Genomic DNA, 12,347 nt, shown 5'->3' with positions numbered 1-12,347 from the left:
CCCACCCCACTGCCCTTCTTCCAGGGAGGCTTTAGTTTTAACTCGTGTTTATTTCTCTCGGGGGCAGGATGGCTGAGGCACCTCTCGGCCTCGTGTGTGTGTTCCGGGCCAGAAGGAGGGGAAAGCTAAGGGCCAGGGGTGCGCCAGCTAAGCGTGTCTCCTTTGTCTCTTTCTGACCGCTGGCCCCGGGTCCCGCGGCCGCCCCTGGCTGGGCGTCGAGAGGAGGAAGGGGCATGGGTGAGGTCGCTCCGCTGACCAGCGTGCCGGCGGGTTACTCTGTTTCCGTCTCTTTTCCAGAATTACTCTGATGAACACAGACTTTATAGTGAAACCATGAAGTCTTTTCACAAAATTGTATTTCTCTTCTCTTTGTAATTCTGTATTCCATCTTTAGACAGAATGGTACCAGAGGAGAACTTCGCGACGGGCGTTTCATGGTCAGTCTTTTAGTCTGAGGCCAGAGGCTGCGGGAGGCCTCACCCACTCCCCTAGTCGATGCCCGAGGCTCTGTGGTGACACCCGTGGGGCCGTGGGTCCCTCGGTGAGGCCCGTTCGCGGGGGGGCTGAATGCCCTGCTTGTGTGCGGGGCGTGGGCTTGCACGGCGCCGCTCATTCCTTCCCGACGCGCCCTCGTGACCCGCGGTGGCCGGAGTTGCTCCCTCGGGCGCGGGTTCCAGGAGCTGGCCTTCTTCCGAGTCAGTGGGGGGCCCCTGGGAAGGCCGAGGAGAAGCTGATTTGTTTTCCTTTCTTTCTGAACAGCATCCAGCATGCATATGGCGCCCGGCACCCCCCATTTGGCACGTAAGTGACGCCTCCCATCTCGCAAGGCTGTTCTCATCCCAGGCCAGGTTTTGGGGGGCTGTGGTGACCCCACCCCCCAGCTCCTTGGAATTCCCGAGGGGGAGGAAAGCGGCCTTTCACTCAGCCAACACGCATCAAGCAGTTGCTTTGTGTGAGGCGCTGCTGGCCTTGCATAGCCCATCCTCGGAGGAGGGCAGACGTGGAAGCCACGGCCCAAGGCGGGCAGCCTGTGCGGGGTCGCGGGCTGCCTGTGGGCCAGGGCGGGGCTGGCAATTCTTTGTGAGCTTAGATCGGGAGACAGGCTTCTTAGAACACACCAAAAGCAACAACAGCAAAAGGATAAATTGGATGTCATCAAAATTAAAACCTTTTGTGCTTCAAAGGACACACCATCAAAAAAGTAGAAAACCCGCAAGAGAAATTTTTTGCAGACCATGTAGCTGATAAGGGTTAATTGACTTCCCCTGCTCTCTGCCCACCGCCCGCAGCTTGCTTGCCCGTGTCTGGGCTCCTCCAGCAGGGGTGGATGTGGGGCAGGGCTGGCCCTGGAGGACCACATGTGTCGGATAAGCTCCCAACACTTGGTGGGGCCAGTGTTGTGTGTCGTCATGCTGTGGGCATCCTTGAAATTGTCCCGTGTCCAGGTCCACCTGCCAAGGGCCTGTGTCCCGCGAACAGTCTCTCCTGACCCACACCGCCAGCTGCTGCCTTAGGGGGTCTGCGGAGGTGTCGGGGTGAGAGGGTGTTGGTGGGTCAGCGGGGCAGGGCTGTGCACTATCGCTGGGCGGTGCTGTGTGTCCTCATACGTTGGTCTGTGGGGTGAACACGCAGCGTGACTCTCCCAGAAAACCTCTCCTCCTTCCCTGTCACTGCATCCTGTGAGCTTTGTCTCATTCTGGATGTCTCTGCATCGTGTTTGCTTTTTCACTTCACTCTCGGCTCGCTTGTGTACCTTTTCACCTGGGGTCTCCTCTCTGACCGGTCGTGGGTGACCACGCTCAGCCCCCCGAGGCGCAAGTAAAAGCTGCCTTTGCTTTGCAGCTTGCTCAAGGCCACACCCAAGGTGCCGACCACGCCGGTGAAGGCCAAGCGAGTCAGCACCTTCCAGGAGTTTGAGAGCAACACCAGCGACGCCTGGGATGCCGGTGAGGATGACGACGAGCTCCTGGTCATGGCGGCCGAGAGCCTGAACACCGCGGTCGTCATGGAGACGGCCAACCGCGTCCTGCGCAACCACAGCCAGCGGCAGGGCTGCCACAAGCCGCCGGGGGCTCTGGGGCCCGAGCAGAAGCCAAAGCCTTCGGTGGAGCCTCCTTCGGTCCCGAGTGGTGACCTCCGGCTGGTGAAGTCTGTCAGCGAGAGCCGCACGTCCTGTCCCGCAGGTGGGAGGCGAGGGCTGCAGAGCTGGGGCCCATTTCCAGAAAGCGGGGCTGGAGGCCGCTCACCGGGGTGGGGAGGGCCCCATCCTCCCGCGCAGCAAGGGTCCCCACCCTGGGGCTCCTAGACCCGAGCGGCAGCGGGCCTCCTGGGCAGCAGGGGCAGCACACTTTCTCTGGTCCTCCTGGCTGAGTGCGTCTCCCCTGCAGATGGAGTGGCCGGCCGGGAGCTTTCGTGGGCTGCTTGGGGGACCCCGCCCTTGTCAGGACGCCCTGGCTGCTCCCGGGGGTGTTTCCAGGCCAGGGGCCGGGCCAGCTGCACGTTCCGGGGCTGGACCTCCCTCGGCGGCTTCTGGCGATTCCCTCCAGGACACAGACGCGTGGGCTCAGGGCTTGTAGGGGTGGGTGTCTGCTCTTTGGAATTGCCAGCTTTGAATTATAAACTCTGCCAGGGCAAGCTTACGTCTGCCTCTCGTATCCACGTGCCTGGCACTGCCTTCGTCACTTTTGCTCTCTTTGGGTTGGAGGGGCTGAGATAGAAAACAACAGAGTTGTTTAACGAGCATCTGTGATGGGTGAGACATTGTCCTTTGGGCTCGGGCTGCCCCAGGGGACAAGCTGAATGGAAGTCCTTGCCCCGTGGAGTGTCCCTTCTGGCGAGGGGGACAGACAGCAGCCTACACACGAGGTGTGAGGAGGCACGAGGGCTTGAAGGTGGCAGGGGCCAGGGGTCAGAACAGAGGTGGGGAGCGGTCCCCAGAGCAGGGTGGGGCCTGGGCTGTGGTCCTAAATCGGGCAGTCAGGGCACCCTCCCTGGGGAGGCGGCAGTGTTAAGGAGGTGAGGGGGTGATTGTGGGGGTCTGGGGGCAGGGGGCAGCGGTGCGGCCGCACACCCTCTAATCCCTCTCCCCAGGGTCTCCTGGGGGTTAGTGTGCTCGCCCCTTGCTTACAGATAAGAAAGTGAGATCATCACCATAGCCTAAGGTTACCTGTTGGTAGCTGCAGAATTAGCTTTCATACTTAGGTCTAGTTTTCAAAAACGCTTTGCAGAAATTAACTTCTAAAATGTTACAGTCTTCTTAGGTGTGAATTATTTCATTTGATCAGTTTTTGTATTGGAATGTGAACTATTTTTCTTTAAAATAGGGAGAACTTTGAAGTATTAGAGCTTAAAAATGGAAGGACACCCAGTTAGGGCTTTTTACAGGTTGATGGAAAATTCCTGTGACTCGTGACAGGCACTCTGACCACCTCCTGTGTGCCTGGGCCGGGCAGGCGTCCCCAGGCACCGAGTTCCTCCTGCTCGTGGGCTCTGCAGCTGATGCTGCAACCCTGCGAGCCACAGAGGCGGGACCACGTCCCGGTCCTCTTTGTTCTTCCTGGGCGTCCTGGGCAGTTACTGCCCAGGTGATGCTGCCCAGATGCTGGTGATGTAACCCGAGCTGCCCTCAGGGCCTGCTGCCCATGGGGCGTGGCAGCCACGCCCGTCCCTGCACAGGGATGTGCTGCCCGGGGCCGGGGGCGGGGCCTCTGCCTCAGGTGAGAGACCTTTGAGGTCCATTTGACTTTACTGCTCCTGTGAGCAGCGCTTTGAAATTCTGAATGTCCTGGAACGTTCCACCGCGGGGCACGGTGCAGTTAGAGCGTGGCTTCTCCCGCGCTGTGGCTGTGTCTCTGCCAGCGTCTGTGCCACCGCCCGTCCCAGTCGTGAGCCCCCGCGGGGAGCAGATGTCACCCTGCTGCCGTCAGCTCTGCCCTCCGGCCCTGGGGAGGTGGCGGCCTCAGAGCTCAGTGGTGGTGGAGTGTGGGCTCGTAGGCTGGCTTCCCCGGGCCTTTACTTCCCCTTCTGGCTGTCCACTTCTTAATGAACGTCTGAGACATCTGTTGCCTTTGTACCTGAAGTCAGAGGCACTTCGCTTGATTTCGGGTACCACTGGGTTAATGGCAAGGCGTGTCATTGGCTGGGAAGGGCTCAGTGGGCATCGGCCAGGCGAGGGCTGTCCCCATAGCTGACCGTGACCCAGCCGCGAGCGGGTCTTGTATAGACACCAATGGGTGGTGGTTAAATCACACTCTCGGGGGCCCCGGAGGTGGGACGTTGACGTGTTTTCCACTCACGGTGACAGGAGGCCTGGTTGTAGACCTTACTGTTTCCTTGGGGGCCGTTGCTGTTGCTTTACCTTCCAGATCCCACCAGCCCCACCTTCGAATTGGGCTCAGGGGCAAGTGGGGCCATTAGGGTCGGAATAAAGTCACACGGAGCATCTCTATGATCGCAGATAGAGAAAAGCGAGCACGTTTATTCCGCGCTGCCGCGGGCCCCGTCCCTGCTCGGCGCCTCCTGCAGACTCATGAGGCGCACAGGGAAGAGTAGGTTCCCCAGGAGGGAGGGGAGCTGAGTTCCGCCCCCTCTGCCCTCCCCTCACCACTCCAGCCTGTCCTCCCAGAGCCCCGAAGGGGGAGGTGCTCTCAGCGCTGCACCACGTTTGCAGGCTTTTCTGGAAGTTTAACTGGACTAGACTCTGCCCGGAGCCCGGGCCATCTTGCTCCTCGGTACCCTGAGGGCCCCCTTGGGAGCCTTTCCCGTGTGTTTGGTGTAAAGCATGTCACCTCCCTTCTGGCAACTGCTGCCGGAAGCTAACGTTAGCATGTTCACTCCACGTTTGTTCCTTGCCCCATTTCCTGGAGTTTAGTTTTTACTGTACTTTTTTTTTTTAATTGATTAATTCTTGGCTGCGTTGGATCCTCGTTGCTGTGTGCGGGCTTCTCATCGTGGTGTCTTCCCTTGTCGTGGCGCACGGGCTCTAGGTGCTCCGCGGCATGTGGGATCTTCCCGGACCAGGGCTTGAACCCGTGTCCCCTGCATTGGCAGGTGGATTCTTAAATACTGCACCACCAGGGAAGCCCTTTACTTTAAATTTCAGTTTTGGAAGATGCGATTGCTCAATGGGATTTAGTCCCGGGGGTCTACAGCCTTCCAGGGCCTCTTGCTTGTGGGTCCCGTGCTGGTCCCTGGAGGCTCTTTGTCAAGTGACCTGAGGGCCCTCTGCTCTTTCCTTTGCCTGTCCCCAGTCCTGGGTGCTGGGTGCTGTGCACTGTCACTTCAGGCCCTCTTGTGGGTCCTTGTGGGCGGCCCCTCAGTCTGTCTCAGGTCAGTGGTGCCTGGGTGAGGGCTGGGCAAGCTTGCACTCTGGTGGCCCCTCGTCTCCACCTGCAGTGGGGGATCTAGCTTCCTTTGCTTTCTCCGGGTGACCGTCCCTGCCTGACCTCCCTCCTGGGGCTCGGGGAGACCTGGGACGTTCAGACAGTCCTCAGCACCTTCATGGGCTTCATGCGCCCTTCACGTGTGCCTTGGTGGCTTCCCTCCATGCCAGGCCCGGGTGACCCGTGCGGGCATCCTCCCCCCGCCCTACACCAGCAGGTCCTCGGGGCGCATTACCCAGGCAGGCCCAGACCGCTGGCAGCCCTGACAGACCTGGTCTCCGGTTGTGTGGTTGTCAGTGTCTTGCTTTTCGTGGGGCGCGTCTGTTTCCCCCGGGGGGCGCCCCTCCACCAGGAGGGCCGGTGCGCTCCATGGGTGTGAGCTACGTTCATTTTACCCCCAAGAAACCAGGTCCTCGCTGCTCCGTGATGGCAGATCCACGGAGCGAGAGCAGCGAGGCGTGTGTGAGGCCTCCTGAGGGGTGGGCGTGGGTGTGGGTGCGTCCGGAGCCTCACCTCTGTTCTCTCCCCCTCCCTCTGCAGGAAGTGCCAGCGACGCCGGCCCTCTGCAGAGGTCCCAGTCTCTCCCACACTCGGCGACCGTGGCACTGGGCGGGGTGCCGGAGTCCAGCACCCTCAGCAGCTCAGCCTTAAGTGAAAGAGAGGCCTCCCGGCTGGACAAGTTCAAACAGCTCCTTGCCGGTCCCAACACAGATCTCGGTGAGTCCCCCCGGGGGCGAGGCCACGCCAGCTGTGCCTCGTTTCTAAGGGGTTGCAGCTCGGAAGGCCAGTCTGCTGCCATTTAACGCACTTGCTCCCCGTGTAATTCACCAGATGAGAGGTTGGTCTGTTGTGTTTTGTGCCAGTAGGTCACTAAGACGAGAGCCGTTTGTCCTGAAAGTTTACTCTCGACGTGTTTATTAATGTGCTTCCTCTGCAATTCGATCAGCATTTTCTGATCTTTTCTCCTTAATGCCCAGTTGCACTCTTCTGGCTTCTTAGCACTGCCTTGGGGAGCTCTGCAGGGCCGGCCAGGTGGATGTCCTTGTTCTTCACAGCGGTCGTGGGGCTGGCGATCCGGGCCGGTGATGGACATCCTGACCGCGGCTGGCTTTGCACCTTCCTGCAGGGGCCCAGTGGGTCTGTGTAGAGTGTGAGCACTGCAGGGGGCAGAGGGCAAGACAGGTCTTGGGTGGAGGGGCCAGCAGGGGACAGGACAGTCACAGGCGTGGTTCTCGTGGGTCATGATACCCGCTTGGACGCTCTGCAGCCAGGCTGAGGCGTGCTTGCTTTCAAGTTCTGCTGGAATTCCACTCAGATCTGTGTTCTTCTATTTATGGATCTCATCCCTGTTGAGTGCCACTCTGCACTGGGCATTCTGCCCGGTGCCGGAGCTTTCGGGAGGGTGGAGGTGGCTGTAGTCCCTCACGGTCGCGCTCTGTGGGCTGGGCGCTGCGGCGGGCAGTGCCCCGCGTGGCCAGCAGGTGGCGCGTGAGGCCCGCGGAGGGAGGCGGCCCAGGCCCTGGCTGAGCCTGCGGAAGCCGAAGCTGCGGGCCTGGCTGGTGAGGCGGGAGGAGGGCGTCCTTGGAAAGATCCTGAAGCTCGGGAGGTGCTGCTCCAGCCCGGGTGCCGTTCTCACCGTGGGTTTTTTCTTCTTAGTTTTGTTCAGTTTTGGCCTGCACACGTTTCACAGTCTCACAGCACAGAGATTTGGGCCGGCTGTTCTTGGTAGGTGCAGAGGGGAGACGAGCCCTTTCCCTTCCCCAGCTCCCCTTTCCCCCTTTGCCCGGTTCCGGGTGTCATCTTCCGGAGATGGTCCGCGCATATGTTATGTTAAACTTTTTATTTCGATGTGATTTCAAATTTACAGAAAAGTTGCGAGAACAGCACGCGCGCCCCCATACGCTCCTTGCCCAGATTCACCGGTTGTTTACGTTTTGCCCCATTTCATTCTGTGTGTGTGCGTGTGCTTACGTGCAGACATGCTTTTCCTGAACCGTTTGAGCCATCTGCCCCGCGAGTCTTCATTATTTCCGAAGAACAAAGACACCCTCTCGATGCTGTCAGGATATCGTTGTCAAAGTCAGGAAATTAAACGTCCACGCGGCACTGCTCGCTAACACACGGCCCACGTTTACATCCTGACGCTTGTCCCAGTAGCACCCGTGATACCTTTCTTCCTCGTCCAGAATCCACTGCAGGATCACACGTGGCGTTCGGCTGCCACGTCTCTCTCTCATCTTGTTAGCTGGAGTGACGCTCCGGCCTTGCCTTGTGTCTTGGAAGAACGTAGGCCCTCCTGAGTGGCTTGTTTCACGTTCCCCTGGTGAGATTTGGGCCAGCTGTTTTGGTAGGAGCAGCACTTAATTGATTTGCCTTCTCGGTCACCGTAGCAGGAGCCCAGGGTGCTGGTTTGTCCTGAGGTCGATGAAGCCAACTCTGATCCCCGCTTCGGGGTGTCTGCCAGTTCTTCCCCCCAAAAGTTACTTGTGCTCCTTTGGTGATTCAGAAGTGATTTGTAGAGAGGTACTTGGGTCTGTGTGTTGTTACATACGTTTCTTTCTTTCCTCTCCATACGAATGGTAATGCTGTTCTGCTCACCTTTGAAATTTAACAATGTATTTCCCGGTAGTACTAGGGAGAGGCTGTGGCCTCTGTGCGGGGTCGGCAGTGAGCCTGTCTGTCTGCGGCTGCCACGCCGGTTGTTAGCCGCCCCTCCCGAGGGGCCCGTAGGTTTTCCTGACTTGCTCTCATTACAGACGCAAGAGCTGTTCTTCCGACAGAAGAAGAACACCTGCTGCTCACCCTGACCTGGCGCTCCTGGAGCATCCCTGGCTGTGGGGAGCTCGGGGAGGGAGAGCTTGGGGGCCTCGGTGCGTGGAAGGCTTGTGCCCCGAGCCCGACGGAGGGGGACCGTGCGTGAGGAGCGGAGCGTGGTGCGGGGGCAGCGTCACCGGGGCGGCGAGGGTGGGGCTCCCGGGGCAGCTGCCTGCGTGGCTTCCTCTCCGCGTGCCCGGGAGCGAGCCTGGCAGCCTCCGGGCCTCGGCCTGCTCGTTCACCTGCAGGTACAGCCGTGGCAGCACAGGTGCCCCCCGCTTTACACCACCTCGCTTTCACGGAAGACCTACTCAGTACCTGTTTTCCCTAACCGAAGGAAATCTGGAGAGGGTTTTTGCTTTCGTGAAAAAAAGTGAAAAGCGAAAATTGCGTTTTCACTTTACGCCGTTTCAGCTTATGAAAGATTTCATAGAAACACTCTACTTTCGGATAGTGGGGGGAACCTGTACAGATTTTGCTGATAATATTGATACATATGAAGTTTTTAGGAGAGTGCCCAGCACTCAATAAACACTCGAAAAAAGTTATTTTACTTCTTCTGATTATTTTCATTTGCACTGGCCTGTTTATCATCTACTTGATTTTTATAACATTGACATATGTGGCCACTTTATAGACATTTTCTTGGTTACATTCAGCAGCTTCTAATGGTAGGTGGCAAGGAGATAGCTCGTGAAAACAAGATTGCCTGATGGGAACTGCAGTTCTGGGTCAGGATCTGAGCCCCCAGTTAGAATCTTCCAGTGGACTTTGTCATTGGAGTAACTTTTGAAAATAAAATAGTACTTAAAAATAAAGCTTTCAAGACTTGTTGGAAAATGATTACATATGGATAGATTGAAAGGTTAATAGAAAATCAAATTCTTTTGTTCGGTTGTGGGATTATGGTTTTTTTTCTTTCTTTAGAATTCTCTGTAAGTATCAACTCTAACACCAAAAAGCGAAAACCAAAGCTTTCAAAGTGAATTACTGGATTTGTATTTAGTGGCAAGAGAAAACACAGCCGGTAAATTGCCTGTTTTTATAAGGCAGTTAAGATAGCTTCGGAAGACAGTGGGATGTATTATCTTCACATTACGTGAAAGATGTAAGTGGCAAATATTTGCTCAGGTTGAAGAAGAAAATCGCTGACGTGAGCAGCGCCCGCCCGCAGAAGCAGTCCTGCCTGCAGAACGTCGCTCCGTCCGTCAGAGTGCTGGTTTTCTTTGCTCGGTTTGTGCTCCCTTGTGGGGATGAGAGGAGCAAATAGAACTTAACAGCTCACTCCGCTCTTAGCATTGACTCAGTATTTACTTGTGCAAAGGCTGCCTGCTTTGAAGCCCAAGAAAGTGACACTTGGAGGCTTTCGTTGTGACCACGTGCGTCTGAACCGGCGTGAGTTGGCCATCGGCAAAACATGTGCATCCCAAGGCCTGCCGAGTGACTGCCTGGTGGCAGCCGGGCTCCGAGGTCGTCCGTGTGTGACACGCAGGCCTGGCGCCGGACATTCAGACACGAGCACAGAGGGAGTGAGGCCAGGTGCAAGGTCGCGGTCCAGTTACCCCGTGAGCACCCGGGCTGGGCTTTAAGATGGAGAGCATGCCGGGAGACGGCTGTGGGGAGAAGAGGGGTTTTTCGGGGGGCGGGGGGCGGTGATATGGAGTTGTTCGCTCAGGAAGCAAGGGTTTGAGTTCGATGCCCCTTCAGGGCCCGGGGCTGGAGGACAGCCCTGCCTGCAAGGGGCCCTGATGGCAGGAAGGGGAGGCTGTGCAGCCTGGGAGCCAGTGTGATAGGTGACTCAGCCTCCTGTCTCATCAGCCATCACGGGGGAGTTGGGCCTCCCCTGCAGGGTCCTTGTGACGTCGGAGGTGGTTGACGTGAGGTGCCCACGTAGTTCTTCATTTGGCCAGTGTTCGTAGAGCACCGGCTGTTGCTGTAGGTGCTGGGGAACGGACCCCAGGGTCCCTGCACTCAGGGGCTGACGTTGAGCGTCGGGGACAGACAGACAGACAGATGCACGCAGTCAGCACTCCAGGAACTGGCCGAAGGTAGTAGGCGCAGTGGAGAGAAAAACAGAGCTGCGGGGTAAAGGCTGGAGCTTCTGTGGAGTGAGCGCTTGGCGAGGATTCTTTAGAGCGAGGGCACGAGGGCAGGCGTTGAAGACAGAGAAGCATCCCAGGGAGGGGCTAGGGGTGCAGAGGTCCTGCCCTGGGACGGGGCTTCTGGGATGGATGGGGCCTGGTGGGGGAGGGGAGGGGAGGGGAGGGGAGGGGAGGAGGGAAGCCAGCAGGGCAGCGAGGGGCAGGTCTGGAGGGCTGAGGAGGCCAGGAGGAGGCCCCCAGCTTTCTCTCTGCGCAAAGCCTCTGGCAGGGCTGGAGCCAGGGGAGCGGAACAAGGCCACGCAGCAGTGGGGAGGTGCAGGGATGGGGGGACAGGGAGGAAATTAGGGGGGTCGACTGGGGGAGGGGATGCAGGATGGGTCGGGTGGGCGTCGCCTGGTGGACGGGAAGCTGGTGGCCCAGGGAGAAGGGGCCACCAGGACTGTGTCAGCTGGAGCCCAGGGGCTGCAGGCGTAGGGGGACAGCTGATGGACACAAAACCGGGGCACGCCCAAGAAGGGGGTTTTTTCACCAGGTGGCAGAATCAGGTACTGGTGAAACAGAGCCAGGGGAGGCGGTGTATCCAAATAACTGCACACTTGCTGCGTTTTTGGTCCTCACTCTGTGCGGGGCGCCGTGCTCCCTATATGTTGACATGCGTGTGCACCGCCCCCCAACCCAGACACACCCGAAGCCTGCCTCCGGCAGCAGCCGGCTCCTGATCACAGCTGGGGAGGTTGAGCCCTGGGGCAGGAGGCGACCCTGTGGCCCCGCGGCGAGGGCAGGGCCGATGCCGCCCGGGTCCTCGTTTCTCTGCTGAGGGCCTTGCTGGAGGACTGGGAGCGGACGGCGTGGCCTGGCTGTGGTGGCAGGGCTGCCGGCACCCCTGTTCCCGAAGGTCCGGGCGGTGGCCCGCCAGCGCCCAGCGTCAACCGTAGGGCCAGGCGCAGCCCCACACCCTCGCCGCCGTGTCCCAGCCAGGGACAGTGGAGGTTGCGAGCGTGTGCGCCCGTGCGGGCTTGTCCTGCTGCCTTGTGAAAGGTGAGGGTGGTCCCAGAGGGGCGACAGAATGTGGGAGGGGCAAGGTGGCAGCTCCACTAACTCAGCCTTGCCTCTCCCTGGAGTGTCACTGGAGAGGACTCCCGCCAGGACGGCCACCCCGGGGGCCACTGGCAGCTGCCCAAGTGCAGAGACGCCAGGGAAGAGGAGTCGAGGTCTGCTCGCGTGCAGTGTTCACGCTCCCCCGCCGCAGCGTGCCTGCGTCCCGATTCTCAGCGGAGGTGTGGGCAGCGTTCGGTTCTTTGCCCTGCCGGTGCCAGTTCAGCTGGACACGCTTCCTCAGATTCCCCCGGGCCCTGCGGCCAGCCGAGCTTCTGAAAGGTAATTGGAGTGTAAGAGGCGGGGTGCGCGGGGCACCAGGGAGCCTCTGCAGCCTGGTTTTATCTCAGCTGTGTGGTTTGGGGAAAAAGTGCTTTCCAGTGAAACAAACAGAGAAGCTTTAAAAGAGGGTTAATGAATTCACCACGCTGCCCGAGCCCTGCAGTCCCCGCCTGCAGCTCAGAACCAGAACCCTGGTGCACACAGTAGGGCCTGGTGCACACTAGGCGCACGTGCACCAGTGGGAGGAGTGAGCACATCTCAGGGTGAGCCGTGGCAGGATTCGGTTGGGGCCTTTTCCTCGGTTGCCGCGTCTCGTGGTCCTGGCTGTGGGTTGGCTGGGCCTCTCCTGTCAGGGAAGCACAGCCGCGGCCGATTCTGACCGAGCAGAGTGAGTGCAGACTCCAGTCGGGGTGGGGGAGTCTCTGTGAGGGGACAGGGAGGCCGGAGCCCACGGGTCCGGGCTCTTCTCCCCCACCTTTCCTTCCCGCTTCTCCTGGATTGCCCCCCAGTTTTGCTTCTCCCTGGTAGCGTCTTCTCTGACGTCAGGAGGAACACTGGCAAAGCAGCTTTCGTTAAGAATGTGCACAAGGAGTTTGTTTTTGAAAAAGTTCATCTATCTTGAAAGGCAGATTCTAGGTTGGACTTGTCACCTGAGTTGACTTTCCAAGGCCCT

The 12,347-nt window shown here is 59.0% G+C and overlaps 1 protein-coding gene across 4 annotated transcripts in view; it reads left to right on the top strand.

Moving 5' to 3' along the window:
• Positions 1–12,347, top strand: part of TBC1D22A (TBC1 domain family member 22A) — a 316,566-nt gene that overhangs the window by 27,979 nt on the left and 276,240 nt on the right. For 2 of the 4 annotated variants that reach the window (XM_057557199.1, XM_007189217.3), the window contains exons 2-4: positions 760–801; positions 1,843–2,183; positions 5,922–6,098. In XM_057557199.1, coding sequence (XP_057413182.1) covers positions 760–801; positions 1,843–2,183; positions 5,922–6,098 — 560 coding nt within the window. The remainder of the gene's footprint in view (positions 1–759; positions 802–1,842; positions 2,184–5,921; positions 6,099–12,347) is intronic. The other 2 variants (XM_057557200.1, XM_057557201.1) reach the window with 1 other exon arrangement.

Source organism: Balaenoptera acutorostrata, chromosome 11, assembly GCF_949987535.1.
Source record: "Balaenoptera acutorostrata chromosome 11, mBalAcu1.1, whole genome shotgun sequence".
Taxonomy (NCBI): Eukaryota; Metazoa; Chordata; class Mammalia; order Artiodactyla; family Balaenopteridae; genus Balaenoptera; species Balaenoptera acutorostrata.
This window is presented reverse-complemented; position numbering and strand designations above follow the sequence as displayed.